The 20,684-nt window shown below is 49.3% G+C and overlaps 8 protein-coding genes across 8 annotated transcripts; 3 read left to right on the forward strand and 5 right to left on the reverse strand.

Annotated features, from left to right (window-relative positions):
* Positions 1-2,836: 2,836 nt before the first annotated feature.
* Positions 2,837-3,303, reverse strand: LTR84_003953 (uncharacterized protein; the record flags this gene model as incomplete). Its single annotated transcript, XM_064847533.1, has 2 exons — positions 2,837-3,022; positions 3,088-3,303. 2 exons carry the CDS (start codon positions 3,301-3,303, stop codon positions 2,837-2,839), a joined length of 402 nt encoding a protein of 133 aa, XP_064704645.1.
* Positions 3,304-3,756: 453 nt separating this feature from the next.
* LTR84_003954 (uncharacterized protein) lies at positions 3,757-5,543 on the reverse strand (the record flags this gene model as incomplete). Its single annotated transcript, XM_064847534.1, has 4 exons — positions 3,757-4,353; positions 4,403-4,824; positions 4,980-5,134; positions 5,191-5,543. The coding sequence occupies 4 exons, from the start codon at positions 5,541-5,543 to the stop codon at positions 3,757-3,759; spliced, it is 1,527 nt and encodes a 508-aa protein (XP_064704646.1).
* A 1,122-nt stretch (positions 5,544-6,665) lies between these two features.
* Positions 6,666-8,559, forward strand: LTR84_003955 (uncharacterized protein; the record flags this gene model as incomplete). The annotated part of the gene is made up of 2 exons (XM_064847535.1): positions 6,666-7,513; positions 7,569-8,559. 2 exons carry the CDS (start codon positions 6,666-6,668, stop codon positions 8,557-8,559), a joined length of 1,839 nt encoding a protein of 612 aa, XP_064704647.1.
* Positions 8,560-8,699: 140 nt separating this feature from the next.
* On the reverse strand, positions 8,700-9,116 carry LTR84_003956 (uncharacterized protein; the record flags this gene model as incomplete). The annotated part of the gene is made up of 1 exon (XM_064847536.1): positions 8,700-9,116. One exon carries the CDS (start codon positions 9,114-9,116, stop codon positions 8,700-8,702), a length of 417 nt encoding a protein of 138 aa, XP_064704648.1.
* A 646-nt stretch (positions 9,117-9,762) lies between these two features.
* LTR84_003957 (uncharacterized protein) lies at positions 9,763-13,234 on the forward strand (the record flags this gene model as incomplete). Its single annotated transcript, XM_064847537.1, has 6 exons — positions 9,763-9,972; positions 10,029-10,235; positions 10,309-10,795; positions 11,618-11,734; positions 11,791-12,083; positions 12,134-13,234. The coding sequence occupies 6 exons, from the start codon at positions 9,763-9,765 to the stop codon at positions 13,232-13,234; spliced, it is 2,415 nt and encodes an 804-aa protein (XP_064704649.1).
* A 1,822-nt stretch (positions 13,235-15,056) lies between these two features.
* LTR84_003958 (uncharacterized protein) lies at positions 15,057-16,870 on the reverse strand (the record flags this gene model as incomplete). Its single annotated transcript, XM_064847538.1, has 5 exons — positions 15,057-15,900; positions 15,957-16,198; positions 16,249-16,401; positions 16,449-16,659; positions 16,704-16,870. The coding sequence occupies 5 exons, from the start codon at positions 16,868-16,870 to the stop codon at positions 15,057-15,059; spliced, it is 1,617 nt and encodes a 538-aa protein (XP_064704650.1).
* Positions 16,871-17,414: 544 nt separating this feature from the next.
* Positions 17,415-18,773, forward strand: LTR84_003959 (uncharacterized protein; the record flags this gene model as incomplete). Its single annotated transcript, XM_064847539.1, has 2 exons — positions 17,415-18,357; positions 18,412-18,773. 2 exons carry the CDS (start codon positions 17,415-17,417, stop codon positions 18,771-18,773), a joined length of 1,305 nt encoding a protein of 434 aa, XP_064704651.1.
* Positions 18,774-18,990: 217 nt separating this feature from the next.
* On the reverse strand, positions 18,991-19,959 carry LTR84_003960 (uncharacterized protein; the record flags this gene model as incomplete). The annotated part of the gene is made up of 2 exons (XM_064847540.1): positions 18,991-19,785; positions 19,915-19,959. The coding sequence occupies 2 exons, from the start codon at positions 19,957-19,959 to the stop codon at positions 18,991-18,993; spliced, it is 840 nt and encodes a 279-aa protein (XP_064704652.1).
* Positions 19,960-20,684: the final 725 nt, after the last annotated feature.

Genomic DNA, 20,684 nt, shown 5'->3' on the forward strand with positions numbered 1-20,684 from the left:
AGGTTAATCCCGCTCCTCCTTCTCGGTGATAGTCCATTCAGTCTTCACGCGGATTGCGTTTGGCTCGTTCTCAGAATCGAAGCTGGCTGTATCGTCTTTACTTGCCTCGCTCTGCGGTTTGACGACTGCGGAGAGCTCAAAAATACTCTCATATCGTACGTAGGTCCCTCTCTGCGAATAGAGACGTGAGGTATTATCGCGACGTGCGGTGGAATTGAGCCGTGGGAAGAATAAGCTGATATTTGGTCGAGCGGTGGGAAGACAGGCGCATATAAAAACCAACGTTCAGCTCGGCCGCTGAGCAAGTAGCGGCGCTAATCTTGTGGTACGTATTATCAGTTGTTCTGCTGGTAACGTAGATAGAATTCAGGCGAAGTAGGCCGGTGATGCATGCGATATTTTCTTCGTTAGGGGGGTTTTCTTAGCGCTTAAAAAGAGCCTAACCAGTGTGTCTCCAACTTACAAGTCGCACAACGCAACGCTTCAATCAAACTCATTTTCTGCTTTTTGGGTAGCTGTAGCGTCCAAAAACCGGGCATAGGAAGCAGCCATGTTAAGAAGTCGGCGAGGATATTGAACCCTGAGAAGCTGAACCAAAGACCCTCACGATTGAAGCAGTGGCCACCTTCAATGGATTTGTGCCAGAAGAAAGCCACAGGCTTGCATGCAAAGCAGTTCGCTAAGATGAAACTGTTCCTCCAACGAAGACGAAGACGATGAGAGACCATGCAGTGTGTCGATAACGCGATTCAGTGAAGAATCTTAGGTATTGATGAAGGAATGAACCTTTCACAAGGGAAAGTCCGAAGTTATAAAGGATGATGCTAGCATAAAGTAGCTGGTCGTTCTGTTGGACTCAGGCACATCTCGGCGTTTCTTCGATTAACACTGACTTTTGACAATATTTCGCCGTCTGCAGTGCTGATCGTATCTATATGACGACCAGACCAAGATCCGCTTCTGCAAGAGTAAATGTTAGATGGAACGACACAAGCTGGAGACCTCTAAGCCCGACTTATGAATTGCGACTGTAACAGTGAACCCAATAGACAGCACCAGCGCAAAGATGATGAGGAAGTCTTCAGTTCCAGGCTCACCAACAATCCAAAATCGAGGCATACAGCGATTAACGATGGAGAAGAATGCTAACACGGTTAACACTACCGCAATCACCACAGACTGAGTTCTACGCTTTAATCCCATCTTGTTGGCAGTTCTTCGCAGTGTGGAAAGCAAAGATCGGACTTTCCCATTAGGTTGCATGAATTTTGGTGGCCGAGAGCGATCTGCTGTGATCAGGAATGATGAGCTAGATGTTCACTTGTAAAAGTCATGACCGGTCACTGAAACTTCGAGAGCTAAAGAAGCCTTTGGCCTATTGATGCGCCACAGATGTTCAACATCTGCTGGCACGAGACGAGGTGACTCGGTGACTTCCATGCCCAAAATCGTGACCAGACCAACGAGTACACGCGTATACAATCTAAGCACGGCCTTAGCAGGATGCTAGTCGTCTCCAAAGGCAAGGGGAGATGCGATCCGGGGTAAAGCGGGTCTTGGTTGGCCACTGGGACCACCTCCATGCAACGTTTGCATCCGGGGTTGTCGTACGAAGTAATAGATGAAAGAACGCAAGAAATGGGCTACAAGTCGAATCAAGCGAAATCAGGCTAGATAAGCATCTACGGAGTCTGAGGTAGTCTAAGCCACCGAAAGGAGTTGTTTGCGGAAAAGGAAACCGCCACGTGGGACTGCACTGGTGGCCCCATCCGTGAGGACGCGGATTTGCCATGACCAGGATCCTTCGAAAATCTTAAGGATGCGGATAGTTTTAATATGCAGTGCCGGTAGAGTCAAAAACGATGTTGGTATAGTGAGTGGGAAGGGGGTCGCAGATCAGACGTAGACAAAGGCAAAGCGCATTCACTTCTCTACACGTAGTTTCGCCTGGAGGCTGAGCCTAGGCACCTCTAGGAATATCGCTAAAGTTCTCCCTTTGGAGTACCAAAAGGCTCTAAGAATCAATCACTTACTCAATCGATCATCCTTTGGTTTGGTCGATGGCAATGCTAAGAGTTTTCCGAACTAGGAGGGCTGCTGAAGACCGTCGTACTGCAGTACTCGTATTAGTAGTCCTGGAAGCTATCGATATTCAGCTTGATTGGCAGCTCATTTATACACCAGCTTGGTGAAGGGAGTATTAGTTCTCTTCGGATAGGAACAGACTCCTCCCTGCAAATTGAATGTATGGCTCGGCACCTCACAGTCCACAGCCGGTTTCTATGGTCGGTAAAGGTACCTCATAATCGGTCCTAGTCCGGAATAACCACACATTATCTGCGGAACGGTGACCGAGATTGCTAGTCTTGCAATGGCGAACCGATCGAAATCGGATTGAGTCGATAGGATAGAAAATTCAACAGTTTATATGAAATTGGGCTTCCGAACCGTCTGCGTGGTACTCAGACGTGGTAACGTGCATTTGTTGCTTATTTGCGCCATCCCTGATGTTGTTCTGGTCCGAGTAAGAATATACATTGCCGGCGAATGGTATGCGCCAAATACGAATAGCTACATCCATTAACGAATACTGTAAATTCTGTAGTTTACGGAAACGATTGATGATGGTACGCATGGTACCTCAATAGTGATATCTCTAGGGCTGTGATGAAGATATACCGGGTATCTGAAGCTGTCCAACAAATCGAGAATCATGTCCTGCTCACAATCGAAAGCATTCGCCTGACTCAACACTTAAGCCGTCTTCACGTCGTTCACTGAAGATTGGACATCCCACAAATTGTTAGAAGGTCATGAAGTACAGAGGATCTCTAACCTACTCAATGAGATTTCCATCGGGATCGCGGCAGTAGACGCTACGGAGACTCCCTTGGGCCCCCGTTCGGTTCACCACCATACCATTTTCCAACACTTCGATGCCTTTGGCCTGTAATTCTCTGAGTACCTCATCGACAGATTCCTCAACGAGGAAACAGAGGTCGGCGCTGCCTGGCTGAACAGTCTGCGCCCGTTTTGTGTCAATGCTGCGTTCTGCACCACGAATTATATCCACATGGAATTACACACCTGGGCTTTTGGCTCAAACTCTTTGCCGCAGACATGCAGATTGATCTTTTGAGAACCGAACTTGAGCGCATATCGCTTCGTGTCTGGCGAGGTTGCGGGAGCGAAACTTTCAAGTCTCATTCCCATCACCCCTTGATAGAATTTGATCGAAGCGTCCAGATCGCGCACTGTCAGGACAAGGTGGTCGAGACTCTTTACGCTTGCGATGCTTGACATAGCGGCTGCTGTTCGGCTCATCCTCCGGGCGAGACTTACTAGTCGAAGTACGCTTGATGGCGTGGTGTAAAGCTTGTACATTTCAGATTGTTGCGGGATAAATGCAGGAGTAGAAGAATGCTTTGCTGACTGGCGGAAAACCACAGTATTTCTACTCCAACGAGCTCCATTTTTGATGTCGAGCGGCGCTAGTAGACTAATTGGGGAACCCATCTTTAGCCGAATGCCTCTATGAGGATCTTGGGGGATTATGCAAATGGAGAACCTCCGACTATAGTTGACTCCATATCGATAGACTTACGACGAGTAGGACGAGTGGCTTTAACATGAAATCTAATTAGTTAATTCGCTATTGAGATTTTCAAAGGCTAGAGCCCTCATCCGGCTTCGTTTCATCCCAAGTCAGGTACTCAGCAGCTTTGAGACTACGCTATGGATGCCTGGCACTGCTACCTACAATGTATGGAGAGTAAGGGTCTCGTGGGTGCCACTGTGACGTGCTATAAGCTTCTGGTTATCCCTTCGCAGAACTGCCTTCATGAGGACACAGCCTGCGATACTAATACCAGAAAAGGCCATCATCAGAATCATGGCAAGCACATACCGTGGGGCGTCGTGTGAGCGAAAGAAATAAGGACTCCAGATATTGCCGAGTTGCCCGATGACGTTGATTATGGCTGTGGCACAGGCGCGCTTCTCAGGTGTCTGACTCACGGCCGACGCTGCCCATGTGTAGACCATAGCGTTCGCGGCAAAGCAGCCGGAAATGTACAAGAAGGAGGCAAAGTAGCGGGCCCCGACATTCAGAGTGCCAACTGAGATGGCAAATCCAACAGTTGCGACTGCCATAGGCACTGAGATATGCCAGCCGCGTTCGCGATTTCGGTCACTCGAATAGGCAATGCCGAACGAGATTGCTGCTCCGATAAGGTAAGGCGGTGCTGTGCACAACAGCGTAATCGTTCTCGACCCGAGGTTGAATCCACGGACTATCGCCGGGTAAAAGTTGTTGAAACCATAAGCAGTATGATTGCTGCAGAGGATGAGAGCCTATCTCACGGTCAGTAAATGGTAGGGCAATTTGAAGGAGAGAGCTCACGAATGCCCACACTCTGAAATCCTTCACGGCAAGCTTGAGGCCATACAGGATGGAGTGGTCGGATTCCTGGTTTGAGACTTGGTCGCGAATGATTCGGTCCTTTGCAAAAGCTCTCTCCTCCTCGGTCAGGAGCCACCTAGCCGACCCGGTCGATGAGCCTGGAAAGTCAGGCAAGAGGAAGAATGCGACAGCACCAGCTAGGAAACTGACACCACCTTCAAGCATGAAGAGCCATCTCCATCCAGCAATGCCATGGACGCGATCGAGGCCGGCAAATACACCTGCAGCAAGAAGACCGGAAATGGCCGTCGCAAGAACGAGGCCAGAGTAAAGAATCGCTGTTCGCAGTGCCAGTTCCTTCTTGGTATACCAACAGGATAAGAGGAAAAATGCGCCAGGGAAAAAGGGTGCTTCCGCGACTCCTGTATGACGTCAGTACTCGTCAGATGATCGAGAGATACAGCGACTGGAGTGGAGAGAGAAGCGATAGTCGCCCAAGATCGCCACGGAAGATTGGCTCTCGTCACGACTCTCTCATCTTCATTATGACGGTCGGAAGGAGATGGGAATGACTGACCAAGAAAGAATCTCACCGCGATAAGGCCGGTAAAGTTATGGACTCCAGCAGTGGCAGCTGACACGCAGGACCAAACACATACCCAGAATGGCATGTAGAGAGAGGGCCGAACTTTTGTGAGAATCATGTTACTTGGCAGCTGCATGAGCATATAGCTGGAGCGCAATTAACAACGGCATGTTGTGGCATATTCCAGGAGGGTCTGACTTACCCGACATTGAGAATGGAAACAGCAACGCTAAATTCCTCTCCAACGAGGCCCAAATCGTCTTCGAAGTTGTTCAGTTTTGCTTGGCTATTGACTTTGTTAGCTGGCATGCTGCTGAGTAGCTGGAAATCGTACGCAATATTGTTCCGGTCCAGGTAGTTGAACAAATATAAAACCCAGATGGTGGGCATGAGAGTCATGTCTAGTTTCCTCACAAGACGACGTTCACGAGCACGCCATGCTTCGTCGACATGAGGCAGTTCAGTCTCGTTCTTGTGTGGCGAAAACTCGAGCTCATCAACTTCTCTGATGGCATCAGTCTTTTGGACATCCGTTTGCTGTGTTTCGGCAGTCATGGCAAATGCTGTGGCTATCCGCTCAATTGAAGATTTGAGAGGAAATTTGTGACAGTTGGTGGGATGTTTGAGTTGAATTTATCACTTTATACAGTTGCCCAGAATACCTGGAGAGCTCGACACCCCCCCCCTCCCCCGGGGGCATCTCTTAGGCCAACTTTTGAAACATAGGGAGGTCTGCTTGTTCTCTTCTCCATGGGATGAATGGACGGTCTTCAATTCGCATGGAGCAGGGCATTATCGGACCATTTGGGCCAACGTGGAGTAGATTCGAGCGTGCAATGGGCGCAGGCCGAAGTGGCTGTTTGATAGAAGTCTAATTGTCGGGGTAGTTTCGATTGTGGAGATGGCAAGCTGTCGTGGCTCTCGTTCCGCGAATACCCATTGAGAGGGGGAAAACTCCTCCTGTATCGGAGATTCTAGTCAAGCCGGATATCTGTCGAAGTGTTGTTCCGACGGACCCCAACGCAGCCCAGCTTGCGAAGGATATGGCATTTTGATGCGTCCATCAGGACATTGAGGGCAAGTGCATCTCGACTGTATCACCAGCAGTATCTTACACCCAAGAACGGCTAGAAGGTTTCCCACCAACATCGCCCTAGACTCCTGACCTTTCCTCGGGCTCATTGACTACGCACGCCATACTCATCCAGTATTTCGACTTCGCTACCATGTCGCCTAGGAAGGCAGTAGAGAACCGCTGTAGCCACTGCTCCAGGCTCTTTGTGAGGGCCGAACACCTCATCAGACATCAGCGTACTCGTACGTCTTCCAAGTCGCTTCTGCGCACCGTTTCTTTTGTTCATGCTCTAATGGCGCCAAGACACTGGGGAAAAGCCTTTCCCATGTTTGAATTGCGATCAGAGCTTTTCGCGAAGCGATCTCTTGACTCGGCACCAAAAAAAGCATCACCCGGCCGCGACGCACGGGCGATGCAGTGCTGACAGCTCTCTGCCTTCAATCGAGCCTTTTTCATCTGCCTCGGCACCAGTCGGACATCTGGCACCAAGAGATGGGCTGATAATGCCAGTCTCGGTGAATAGCCTCCCAATGGCTTGTTTTGCCGCCCACTAATTGTAAGTTCCATAGGACGATTCATCCCCCTTCCATTCAAGCTTCTTCATGACAGAAGGATCTCACGAACGAACCGATGATTTCACATCTTTGTCATACGATCTATTACCGTTCCCCTACCATGACGCGAATGCGAACATGCAAGGCTATGTCATGCCCTCTGACATGTCTTGGCCGGATGAAATGTCCGGATCAGATACCATCCCGGATATCAACTTCAGCAATATTCGTGAATTGTTCTTCCCATCCAGCCAGCCGGTCTCTGCTGGTCTTGACGGTGTGCCCAACCTTGGCCTAGCTTCCGCAGAAGGTAATGGACAATCGATACTATCTCGATTAGGGTCTCCCACCCCGGCAGGTGGTTATCACTCACCCACTGCTCTTAGGGATCGTAGTGACGCTGTCCGCTCTTTTGACATTCCTGAACACTACGCGCAGCTCGTTCAGCGACAAGCGAGATATGTGGTTAACATCGACCTTCCTAAGAGAGCCGCTCTTGCCCGCTTCGTACAGGCCTATTTTCGCACCTTTCATAGACACCAGCCGTTTCTACATGAGGCGACATGGCAACCAGATGCGGCTTCAGTCCCGTTGTTTCTGGCAGTTTGTGCGAACGGCGCTCTCTACAGCTTAGAAATCGAAATCGCATTCTCGCTCTATCGTGCTGCAGCGATGATGGTGGAAGCAGACGACCCCGATACGGCAACGCTGCAAACCTTGATGCTTGTCATCGCTTTTGCTGTTTGGAGTGGTGATCAACAGGAAATCTCACTTGCTCTACGGCTCCAATCGAGACTCACCACCCTCCTCCCTCGTTGTTGGGTGGGGTACAATAACCAGCAGTCCTCAACAGTAATGTCATGGGAAGAGTGGTTGGATTTACAGGGCTTAAGAAGGTACGTTGAGCAATACTCAAGTGACCTGATTTGTTCATGCTGCTGACACGTGTAGAACCACCTACTGCTTATTCACCTTATCCAATCTCATGACTCTTGCCTATAATTTTCCATCTCCTATCTGCTTGGAGGAAATTCACGGGTTACCGTGCAAAGAATCTCTGTGGAATGCAACAACCAAAGAAGACTGGTCGACGCTGCTGTCAGTGGACTGTAAGACACGACAATGGGCATCAGTCCAAGCTATTGTTGAAGCACTGAGTGACCCAACGACAGATGCCCCCAACGGCATAGGAATGTTCGCCTGTCATATCGTGATCTCCACGCTGCTTCAGAGGATAATGCTATTCAGACGTGCATGCTCGAGCAGCTTTGCTAGCTTTGCTGGGATTCGCCATCATTTTATCCAAGCACTGAGAAGATGGCAGGTGATGTGGGGACACGAGCCTGAAGCGTCTCTTTCGCCAAATCACCCTGCTGGACCTATTCTGTTCAATTGCACAGCACTACTTCGAGTGGCCTACATCCGCCTTGTGGCTGATTTTGCACCCCTACGATCGATGTTCGGTTGGACCGACCAGGTAGAAGCGATAAGCCTAAAACTCGGTGAGATGGAGACCACTGATCGGAGTCCATACCAAACCAGAGCCGTCCTGCATGCATGTCTGGCGCTCAAGATTCCGGTCAATCTGGGCTTTGAAGTCACAGCGAGAACGACTTTCTGGACGTGGAGCGTCCAGCACGCTTTGTGCTACTTTGAATGCGCGTTACTCCTGGCACGGTGGCTTTTAGTCGTGCAAAATGCATCTGATTTGACGGTAGAGGAACAGAAAGTGCTTGCATTGGTATCTGAAGTCATAAATACGTCTGGAAGTTGCAGCAGTGCCGAGCAGACACATATGCTTGCAGCGGTCGTGTTGCGACGTTGGGCACGCCTGCTCAACACAGGGCCCATAACAGTGTGGCAAATCCTACCGAAAATGGCTGGAGTCTTGACACACTATTCTGACACGATACTCAGGCAGTCTACAGACCCCAAATGCTAAAGCGTCCACTCTAGTTCAACCAAATCGTACCCAAAAAGAGTAAGAATTAATATGAAAGCGTGTATTTTCTAAGCTTCTCAACTCTTTGAAGATCACTCATGTGTAGCTAGGTGAAAATGAGCAGCCTGGTCGTACTGATCTCAAGGCTGAATTTCAACACCCTCGGCCCCCATATTGATAAGCACCTGTTCCGCCGCCTTGAAAGCTTCCATGCCAGCTGGTACACCCATGTAGATGCACACCTGGACCAGGACTTCTTGAATTTCGCTGGCGGAAACCCCATTGTTCACGGCCCCTCTGGTGTGTACGGCTAGCTCATGGACCTTGCCGGTCGCGGCTAGCATGCTGAGGTTGATGAGAGACCTCGACTTGCGATCAAGGCCTGGCCGGTCCCAGACAGCACCCCAACAGAAGGCGGTGGTGAACTCCTGCATCGCTTTGGCAAATTCGGTGCTGCCATTTGCTAGAGCGTTATTGACGTAAGTGTCGCCTAGCACAGCGCGGCGAATGGGCATGCCCACCTCGTAAAGGCCTGTTTGATGTTTTTGGCGAGACATTGTCAGGGGTTGAACGTAAACGTAGAGTTGTATCTGTTGTATTGTATATGTATTTGGAGTCTCTTTTATGTCATTGATTTGCAAGTGATTTGGGAATAAGAGTGTGCTCCTCAAATAAAGCACAGAATCATTTCTTTAAATGCTAACGGTATCATAATAATCCTTCCTCAACAATTCTGCGGAACTTTGCCAATCCCCCAAGAAATAGAGGCTTTCTGCGCCAGTATGGAGGCTGTGTTGGAGTAGTTTCAACACCCATATGGGTCCCTGTCACCGTCAGAAGAGACGCGGGGATAAGCGTGTGAGCAGGGTGCTTGTTTTCACACGAAAATGCATCTTGCACGGTTGCAGGGAGTATACGGCATGCTGAACAGCATGGCTGAAACTCCACCATGAACTTCGGATCACTTCGCTCAGGCCATCTCCAAACGGCCATCCGGTCGTTTCCGAGGCCCCCGTACTGCTATTGGCATTAATCCCCTATGGCCAGACCATTGTCGAGAAACTACACAGTGAAGGGGGCCAGTATACAAAAGATCCCTCAGGCGACCATGAATCCACTTCATCGTTGCCGAATTTTGACCATTGTCTTCCAGATTACTACAATCCTGTCGTTTATCTAGAAGCACCACTCATTCTTTGAAAAATGCCATCTGCAATGACGACCTATGGCTTCATCGGCCTTGGCCAGATGGGCCATGGGATGGCAAAGAATATTCGTTCACGTGTCCCACCATCTTGTGTTTTGCTCATCTACGACATCAACCAGAATATTGTCCAAGAATTTGTTAAGGACTTTGGAGAAAAGGGAAACATCGTCGCCACTACCTCCCCAAAGGACGTTGCAAGTCGAGCAGTACGCGGCCCGAAATCCGTTGTCAACCCTCCCCCCAGACAAACTGACACAGATAGGACATCATCCTGACTTCATTGCCTCAGGCGCCTCATGTCCAAAAAGTGTTCCTGGATCCAGATACTGGACTCCTTGCTGAACCCCCCAGACCTGGACGAAGAATTCTGTTCCTGGAGCTCAGTACCATCGATGCCGCAGTTTCAAGCAACATCGCAGGAAACGTTGAAACCGGGGGATATGGTACTTTTGTCGATGCCCCTTGCTCGGTATGGCAATCCCTGCTCAGACCCCAAAGTCGCCACTGCTTCTTCCAAGGAGGTGATCTGACCACATAAACAGGGTGGTGCCATGGGCGCCGAAGCTGCCACATTGTCGTTTATGGTTGGCTGCGATGACTCTCTGTATCCAGAAGTCTTTTCCACCTGCAGCCTCATGGGGGGAGCGGCATCCATTTTCCATTGCGGTGGTCGAGGATCCGGTTTGAAGATCAAACTATTGAATAACTATCTCTCCTCGCTCACAGCTCTCGCGACGGCGGAGACTATGAACATTGGGCTCCGAGCAGGAGTCGACGCTCGCCGTCTTAATGACGTGCTGAACGCGAGTTCCGGCATGAGTTTCAACAGCAAGGTGAACAATCCGGTACCGGGTCTGACACCAGGGAATGCAGCAAGTAAGGGCTATGCTGGGGGTTTCTCCTTAGAGCTGTGTCTGGGAGTGCTGGAGTTGGGCTATAAGACGGCGCAAGATGTTGGCGCGAAGACTGTGCTGGGAGGACCGATGCTGCATGCCTTCAGGGACGCCAGCAAAGACGAGCAGTACTTGGGTAAGGACTCAAAGGTGATCTATAGGTGGCTAGGTGGAGAGGATCCGGTTTTGTCATAGCTAGACTGTTCAGTGACCAGAAGATGGTCGCTAATGGCGTCGATACATCTAATTTCAAATGTATCCGGCTATGTTTCTGGGATTCTCAAGCGATTGAACTCACTATTAAGTCGGTGCACAAAGCCGATCATAGTATTCGCAACAAGGAAGTGACTGGTGCTGCAAAATCCGATTTAGGTGCTGTGCTTGCGCAAGTGACTGTGGGCATTATTTCAAGACTTTTGAGCGAAGCGGTCAAATAGAAACGAAAATTGGGCCATTGGACATGCTAGCAAAGCTCATTCCTCTACAGCGACCACACATTTGCGATCTCGAATGTGGAAGTGATACAGAGGTTGCAGATGGAAGCCGACAGCGGAAGTTGATTTGAAGCCGCTGTCATCGGATCGGATTCAAACTCCTCCAACAAACGCGAAGGAAATTGGTCGTGTTGGGGTAGCTTGGCAAACCTTGGAGTAGGTTGTTGTTGGAAAAGAAGACTACAACCTAAATCAGGACCGATCTTTCCCATGGGTTGGGTGGCGAATATTGTAGATGGAATTCTCGGCGTCTCTCGTAGGGCTTTTGGTGTTTTCAAAGATAATTCGGCTCGTTGTCGGAACGCCTCTTTGCCCGATGCCTCCAAACGATACAAGGAGCGAAGTTACCTTGGTAAGAATGAAGCCGTGCTACATAGTAAACCACCTCTGGGGTAAACCCACTAAACCATAACTTTTCTGTGCTGCTCTCACCCAGACTTGAAATCTTGAACAAATCTTCACAGTTGGTGAAATGATGGCAGCCCTGAAACTCAGAGATCAAAAACTGTTGCGCACAGAAGCTTTCATTGACGGCGAATGGAGGCCGGCGCGGAGTGGCGAAGGAGTATTTGAAGTGACTAGTAAGTGGAACCACCCCCTGGGGATCAACGTAGTGATAGCATTGATTGTTCCATAGATCCAGCAACATCTGAGACCATATCAATCTTGCCCGACCTTGGCCAGGACGCCTGTAACGACGCCATCAATGGAGCCGTACGTGCCGGAAGTGAGTTGAAAAGAATGACTGGCAAGGCTAAGAGTGAATTGCTCCTCAAGTGGCATGCTCTTGTGATAAACGCGGTGGAAGATCTGGCAGCAATTATTACAGCCGAGAATGGCAAAACTCGAGCGGAAGCCCATGGGGAAGTAGTTTACGCTGCAGACTTCCTGTATTGGTTTGCAGGAACTGCACCTCGCATGGATGGTTCGGTCAGCAGAACATTACATCTGTCGATAGAAGGTTCCTAACACCAGAACAGACATACCAAGCATCGAACTCTGCTAACCGAATCGTTACTATCAAGCAACCTGTAGGGCCTGTAGGCATCATCACACCGTGGAACTTCCCAGCAGCTATGATCACAAGGAAAGTTGGGGCAGCCATCGCCGCTGGATGTCCTTGTATAGTCAAGCCAGCAGCTGAAACGCCACTGACGGCACTGGCACTTGCAGAGCTTGCGCGTCGCGCTGGTTTCACTGCTGGTTATCTGAATATTGTGACGACTCTCAAGAACACAGTCGATGTTGGAAGATCATTGACCCAGCACGCAGCCATCCGCAAGTTTTCTTTCACTGGATCAACTGCTATTGGAAAACTGCTGGCTGCCCAGTGTACGTCAACGGTGAAAAGAGTTAGCCTCGAATTGGGCGGCAATGCACCGTTCATCGTTTTCGACGACGCAGATCTAGAGAGTGCTGTCGACGCTATTCTCGCGAGCAAGTTTCGTCTGTCAGGCCAGACTTGCGTTTGTGCGAATCGGGTATACGTCCAGTCAGGCATCTATGACGCTTTATCTGCGGCTGTCGCAAAAAAAGTTTCGTCTTTCTGCCTAGGTCCAGGCACAGACCCAAATTCTACCCACGGTCCGCTCATCAACAAAACTGCGGCCGTGAAAGTTGCAAGGCATGTGGAAGACGCAGTCAATCTTGGTGCAAGAATCATAGTTGGTGGAGAAACAGCCCTCCATTTGGGTGAAGCATTTTTTCAACCTACTGTCCTTGTGGACGTTAACCCAAGAGCATTATGCACAAGAGAAGAAACCTTCGGGCCTCTTCTTCCCTTGATCAAGTTTAAAGACGAACAGGATGTTCTTGAAATGGCAAATGATTCGCCTTTTGGCTTGGCGGGCTACTTCTTCACTGAGAATGTAACAAGAGCGTGGCGTGTAGCGGAGGCTATGGAAGTGGGTATGGTACGTATCGCAAAGCTGTACGCGCCATTCAGGGCTAATATAACACAGGTTGGAGTCAACACTGGTGCCGTTAGTGATGTTGCTTCGCCTTTCGGAGGCATCAAAGAGAGCGGGCAAGGACGAGAGGTATGTCAACTAAGTCATCTCAAGAATTTACACGTTAGCTGAGCTTGTGTCCAGGGTTCTACCATTGGGATAGAGGAGTATCTGGAAGTACGACTGTCATTTTTCCTGATGTTTGACATGACTAACGTCGGACTCTTAGGTTAAAAGCATCACATTTGGGTTGAGGAGTTGAATGGATAGCGAAGAAAATGAACTCACCAGAAATTTAATCTTATTGTGCATTACAATATCAACATCTCATGACTCTCGCAGTTTACTAAGCCAGACAGAGGAGGTAAGCAATACAATAGCCAGAAATGTGGTAGAACGGTACTCCTCGTTCAATACTTCGAAAACTTTTAAGTACAAGGTTTTATAGCCTACGACAGCTGTTTTCTTCAAGGCGTAGTCAAATTTTGCCATTCCAACCAGAGCAAGCAGCTCGCCATGGTGTATTCTATGAAATGTTTTCTAGGCCTCAGCTCAAACTTTTCTTCAATAATGCCTCATGCTCGACAATGCCTAATGATAGGCGCTTTGGGCTCACGAGAGTTGGTGCTCATTCAACGAGTGCTTTCCAACCTCCCAACCTGTTTGGTAGTACTGCTTTAGCATCTGCCTTTGCTAATGTTTAGAGACAGCTGGTTTTGCGTGCCATATATATCCATGGGTAGGGTAGATAGGCACGTAGGTATTTGAAACCCCAGCTACTGACAGGAATATCTTCCTCAAGACATGAAAACTGCTGTATATTGCAGGCACCAGTGTCATCTGCAATCAATTTTATCCTGTGTCCATGTCATCGCTTCATTTATTTGTTATCTTGATTCCGGTATGACTTCCAGCATCGAGAAATTCTATTTTGCACTATTATATAGGCTCTGATTACTGATGGATCTAGAATTCCCCACCACCAAACTGGCTATAATTCACTATTCACGCTCCTGTTATTTCGAGCTCGTCTTTGATATACGCGTAACTGTCCTGGTTCACGCTCCAACTTATCACTGACCATGTCGAAGGCTCAGCGAGTCGCCCTTGATGGAGAAGGCGTACTCACGGGAGCGCGTTAATTTTGAGCTGGTGGTGCTCCCGGCTTTCTACCCCTTTTTACTGAAAATATTTTCTATCACGCGACGATTCATTATAGTACTTACAGTGCTCGATACCCGGGATAGTCGCCGAAAACTATCGTTTTTAAGAACGTCGAGTTAGTTAGCAATTCCGTTACTACAGCGAAATCTAATCAAGTTTTTGACTATCTAGGGCTAGTTAGCTCTAGAGATATAAGGCTGCAATTAATAAGGGTTTGAGAGGACTTTAAGGTCCTCCTAACGAGCTAAGAGGTATCGTTAGACCATATAATTATATAGCGGCGCCATTTACTAGTATAATTCTATAGGCGGTGGCGCCTCAGCATTAATAAAAGCCTTATAGTGTTTTTAAGGCCTATCGCTAATATACTACTAAGATCGCTAGCATTTATAGAAGTCTAGGTCACTAAAAGGAGTTATTTCTTGGATAGGAAACCGCCACGTAGGGCTGTGTTAGTGCCTAGATCTTCGAGGACATAAATTTACTACAACTAGGATCTATTGAATATCTAAGAGTACGGATGGTGTCAAGATAATATATCGGACAAGCTAAAACCGGCCTTGGCATACTTCGTCTTGAGTTGTAAGGGAATCACGAATCAGATGTGGATAAGGGCAAAGTTAACTTACTTCTCTATACGTAATTTCGTTTAGAGGCTGAGACTAGGCACTGGATAGCTTTCGATACGATCATCGTTTTTACTCGCTCCTTTAAGGAACGCAGTCTCTCGCATGAGAGGTTGATGGTGTTCAAGAATAGATAGCTTCAGGACTGTCTACGAGGCAAATCATCACAGACTCGCTTGTAGCTCACTGAGTCTTGATCGAAGGCGCTGCTCACGGGTATCTAGTTCCCGATAGTCTTCACCCTTTCGACCTTCTACCTCCTCAGGAGGCACGCCTGATGCGTCTGCAGACGTCCTGAGAGCTTTCTTGCGCCTTACCAGGATACCAAGTTCAGACACAAGCAGATCAAATTCTTCAGCCAACTCATTTGAGCTTGAATCCGGAGGCAGAGGCTCTGCAATTGACTGTGATAGAATATTGGCATCAACAGGATTTCTCTTGGTGCTCATTGTCACTGTATTTGTTGGATTTGAGTCGCTCTTAGACTCGTCGCTGCTCGTGCCTCCCGGTTTGGAGTCGGATCGCTCCTGTGCGCGTGCTAATAGCGAGGGTTTTTCCTCGAGCTCGGATGCCGATGGTGATGTCGGCAGCTCAGATCTCAGAGGGGAGGTTGATGATACAGCACCATTTTCTAATTCTCCTTTTCTTTTTACCGGGCCAGCAATCTCAGGATTGAACGGACCACCCTGTAGCTCAGATTTCTCCTGAAACCCTGGGTCATCCAGAGCTCCTGAAGATGGATCAGGGGCCGAAGTCTGTTCGGTTGTCGTATCCTTGCTTCGCCTAAATTTGCGGACGAAAAAGATCAAAAGTATCGCTGCGATCACACCCGCTGCCACCCCGACTCCAATGCCAGCCTTAGCACCCGTTGACAAGTCTGCCGAAGACCGAAGCTCCTCCTGCGAAACAGCAACAGAAGTTTCACTCGAGGATCCTTTGGTGGATCCTGCGGTGGTATCTGAGCTCTCCGTGTCCGAGGTTGACTTGTATGTGAATGGATTGAGTACTCTAGCAGAGATGTCAGAATAGGGTGCAAACGAATATAACGTACTGCCACGACGTACTGATCAATGACATGAATGAACCCGCGATCGAACCAGATATCAGGTATGGTGATCTCAAATTGCAAATCCCCAAACGTTTGGTTTAGGCGGCCCGCAGTCCCACCCCCATTCTCTTTCACAATGACGACCTCTTGCCCAGCAGCGGTTGTTAACGTAGTGTTCACCAAATCCTCGTGGGGGATAACCTTGTCGGGTACCACATGGGCTTGAACGAGTTTCTCGATCTGAGCCCGTGGCACCAGCTAGCAGGTCCGAGTTTGCTCCCCAAGCGGCTGTTTTCGGCCAAAAACACATTAAATCCATCTCTCCAAAGAGCCACATCCAGCGAATAATAGTCGAAAGGGCCCTGACTTTGATTTGTCGCTTGTATAGTATTTCCAAGCAAGTCTGGGGTGACTAGAACCTGGCTTATGGGATACAGCGTGCCACCAGTAAAGTTGGTAGCCTCCGTCAAGATCAGTCAAAGGTGCAAGAACATAGGTGACCACTCACCCCAGCTAACTTGGCTATTCTGTTGTGCCCACCAGCCGCGATGTTCTCGTAAAGAGGATCAGAGATTTGTCTGACGTACTGATGGCTGACCATGACTGTTCCCCCAAGAGCTGATCGCCCAGTAAGAGAGTAATCATTGTCGTCAATTAGCAAGGTGGGTAAGAGAAACCTTTTCTCTTCAACCTCAGTTTGGACTGCAAATTCCATATCCCTTTCACCATGTGGAATTTTAGATCGTAAAAATGGTAGCTGGACGCAAACATAGTATTAAAGGCAGCATCAGTGGGGGCTAGAAATGTTACATTGCGCGCTTCATTGAGGAGAGCGGCCGTTTCGGGATCTTCAGCAAGGACATTGGCAAGGCTGTTGAGGTAGCCATGGTTCGAGATTGTGGTAAGGAGGTCCGTGATTTCCGTGGACATGGTGGCAGGGAATGACCATGGCAATCAGACAAGGAGTATTGAGAGATACACAATATCACTCAAATGCAGAGTGATAGCTGGTAGTCAGGCGGGAAGGCGACTCAGCTTAAGGCTTGCCATGTAATGACCTGTCCATGCCATGCCACAGGCGAATTGCTTGGCTCGATTACAATCTTCGAGAGCATGTAGGTACTTGGTATGTAAACGCATGAGTCGTGACTTCTCACCCCACATCACGTGACTGCGCCTCTCCTCCCCCCCCTGATCTGGCTTGCAGCTTCGACTGACACCATGTATGCATACCGTAAGCAGATCACCCACCGAACCGTCTCAGACTACATCAATCTCCTATCTCCAAGAGGCAAGAGGCAAAAAACCACTCGCCTCAAGTATAGCCGAAGATATTACTCCCAAGCCGCTGCATCGTATTCGTGAGGTTGACCCTTGGACAACAACAACAACATCAAGACTGCGCCTGATAGGCGCACCTGTTCAAGACAACACCATTTATATCACATATCATTAGCCTCCTACTTCTGTCACCATGGATTTTGCCTACGATCATATAGCCGAGCAGCAATTCACACCCACAGATAGGACAACAACGCCCACACCCGCTACTTCTACTGGCGGAAACAATGACCCCACGACACCTAGAGCCACCCCTTCTGCTCCGAGACAGAATCTTCAAACCGAATTCCAAGAGACGTTCAAAGCCTTTTCAAAGTCTCCGTGGGGTACAACTCTAGGAGGCTTCTGGGGCAATGTCAAGAAACAAGGCGAGACCTACTACGAAGAGGCTAGAAAAGAGGCTGCTGAGGTTGCCAGTGAGGTAGAGGCCTTAAGAGTGAAGGGGTTCAAAGGTCTTGGGCTCGGCGCTGATGGCCCTGCTGGCAGTTCCGATGTAGCGTCAGATATTCAAGCCTCCAAGTCCGCCCAAGAAAAAGGCGAAAGTGGGGATAACAAGGCCCTGGATGACACCGACACCTTCCTCGAACGGTTCAAGAGCGAGGCTGCCAAGAGATTGAAGGATGTACAAAAAGCAGAGGATGCGGCTGATGAAGCCCTTCTCAGATTCGGCACTAATATCCGAAATTTCCTGCGCGATGCAGTCGCAGTCACTGCTCCGGAAGATGCTCGCCAACCTGGTGAGGTCATGTTTGAAAGTAAAGATTCAGCTACAGGGAAAAGAGTCATCCATACTAGCAGATTTGATGCGCAATTACATGTCATCCATACAACTCCGTCCAGTTATACACAAGATTCGACTGGGTCTGGCAATGAATGGGAAGAGTTCAAGCAAACCTTCGATATTGATAAAATGACGACCAGAATCGCTGAAGACTTGGAAAAGTATAGTGAACTGAGAGCCTCCATGGAGAAGCTTGTTCCTGAACAAGTCGACTACAAATCCTTCTGGACCCGATACTACTTTATGAGACACGTGGTAGAAGTCCAAGAGGAGAAGCGAAAAGAATTGCTGAAAGGTAAGTGCCTGACTCTCGTTCAGACCGAGAAACACTACTGACATCAGAGCAAAGCTTCTGCAGATGAGACAGAGGAAGTTGGCTGGGATGAGGATTCAGAGGATGAGCAAGAAAGCTCAACGACGCCTCAACTTAAGCAAAGCCAGGAACATGCTCCTAAGGTTCTTGTAGCACAGAGTGCGAACGACTCCTCAACAACGCTTCATCAAACACCTCCAACCCTGGCTGGGACGGCGTCACTGAAGCCTGAACCGTCAGGGCGAAGATCACATGACGAGAAATCCGTGGCGGACAGTGACGCCAGCTATGACCTTGTCAGTGGGGCTACAAGTCGAGCCCCTGGGAGCCCAAAGGATGATGTCGCCAAGTCTACCGCGACAAAGGTAGAAGAGAGTGATGAGGAAGACTGGGAATGATTGTAGGTAACGAGACAACATGGTTTTTGGTGTTTGACGTTCAGAATACTAGGGTCCAGCAGGCATTAGCATCAATATCCAATCCTTCTCACGCTTTCGAGATTGTCTACGTATTCCAGATCTCCTGTTCTAGCAATGAGATCTAAAACCTCGTTCTCAGACAGCCACGATAGCCTCCGTGTCCCCATATCTCTTCTCTATACTCCCGCTCGGTCTTTCAAGAATCCAGGGGATCTGGCCACGCAAAACGAATATTCTTCTTCTCCAACCCAGCCAACACAACATCCACACCACCAGACTTGATCATCCACTCAAGTCGATGATCCCGATACTGCCTCCGCATCAAACCTTTTCTAACAATATCCGCAAAGGGCGGTGGCGACTTCAGCGCATCGCTGCACTCCTGCAACGTCACCTTGACGGCTTCTACCTCCTTGACCCCCTCAAACCACTTAGCCAATACGCCGCCCTCCTCCGGCCAAATCCCATGTGAAGTCGACCGACTAACCATGATCGCCACACACAGATCCGCCCACCCAAACGCCCCGCCGACAAACCACTCCCTGTCCGTCCCCAACTGCTCCGCCAACCACCCATGCACCTGCCGGATCTGATGCTCAGCCTGCCTCCTCAGCTTCTCCGCCGCCTCGCCCTCGGCGCGCTCGAAAGAATTAACCTCCCCCAACCCCCAATTGATCGCCTCGTAGTGGGTGTCGCATATATCCTCGATCATGCGCGCTTTCGCCCGTCCCACCGGATCATCCTTCGCGGCCGGGAGGAGTGGCCGTTCCGGATACTTGTCCTCGATGTACTCGAGGATGATGGTGGAGTCGAAGATGCGCAGATCACCGTCCACGAGCATCGGCATCTCGATGCGCGGGTTTTGGCTCGAGAAGTCGCTGTCGGTTTGTGCTGCATAGCCGGATCCGCCGCCTTTTGGCGTCGCGAAATCGAACGGGATCTCCTTGTGCCGTAGCGCTATGCGGACTTTTTGCGCGTAGGATGAGACCGGCTGTTCGTTGAAAGTCACATGTTAAACTCAGGGTTTCTCTTCTATCATCCCGAAGTGGTAGGAGAGGATATAAAGGGATTTCCCTTTTTGCTTTGCGTGCGTGCAATGCATCATGGCGGTGGTACTTACATGGTTCCATAGAAATAGTTTACCTGGTTGCGGGGAAGACGCCATCTTCGAGAGTGTAACAGTTATGGAGTGCTGACGAAGACTCCAGGGAAGAGTTTCTGACTTATGGACTCCCTTTGTAAAAGATTATGCTGTTCGACCGAGTATTCGAGAGGGTGGCCTGGTAGCTGGGGCTTACGACAGAGTTATAACTATGTGGCACGAAAAACAATAGCCGAGGTGAGGGGAAGGGGAGAAGCCAAGTTCATAAGGGCGATCACTCCACGGACTCAGGAGGCAAGGCTGCACTCAAATCGCTTGCGCTTGAGGCCTCCAGGTGGAGATAGCAAACCAATCATGAAAAATGTCGTTCTCTGCTAATAGTATCAAGATTACCTAGGTCATGTTGCTTCTAAATGTTGGTATGGGACTCGAATAGGCAGTGACATTGCCGGCTGATGATGTAGTATACCGGTCGGGGTAGTGAGATGCTATTTTCTGAGATTGGAGATGATATTTGGGGACATTTGTCCATCGCTAGGCCTCGAGATATCTACATACATGTATTTGATGTTGTGGCCATGGGCGTGTGTGTGATAATGCTGAGACCATAGTTGCCTGTAAATCAGGCTCCCGAGGTGAAAGGAAAGAAACTTGGGTTGGATAAGTCGGAAGACCCTGCCAGTGATTGTCAGAATATGGACCTTGACTAGCATAGGATACGAATACATGTCATAGTTTGAACTCCACGGTGTATGGGACAAGGATAGCGTGTGTTGCGAGGTGGAGCT

The sequence above is a fragment of the Exophiala bonariae genome, assembly GCF_035927105.1.
Source record: "Exophiala bonariae strain CCFEE 5792 chromosome Unknown scaffold_18, whole genome shotgun sequence".
Classification (NCBI taxonomy): Eukaryota; Fungi; Ascomycota; class Eurotiomycetes; order Chaetothyriales; family Herpotrichiellaceae; genus Exophiala; species Exophiala bonariae.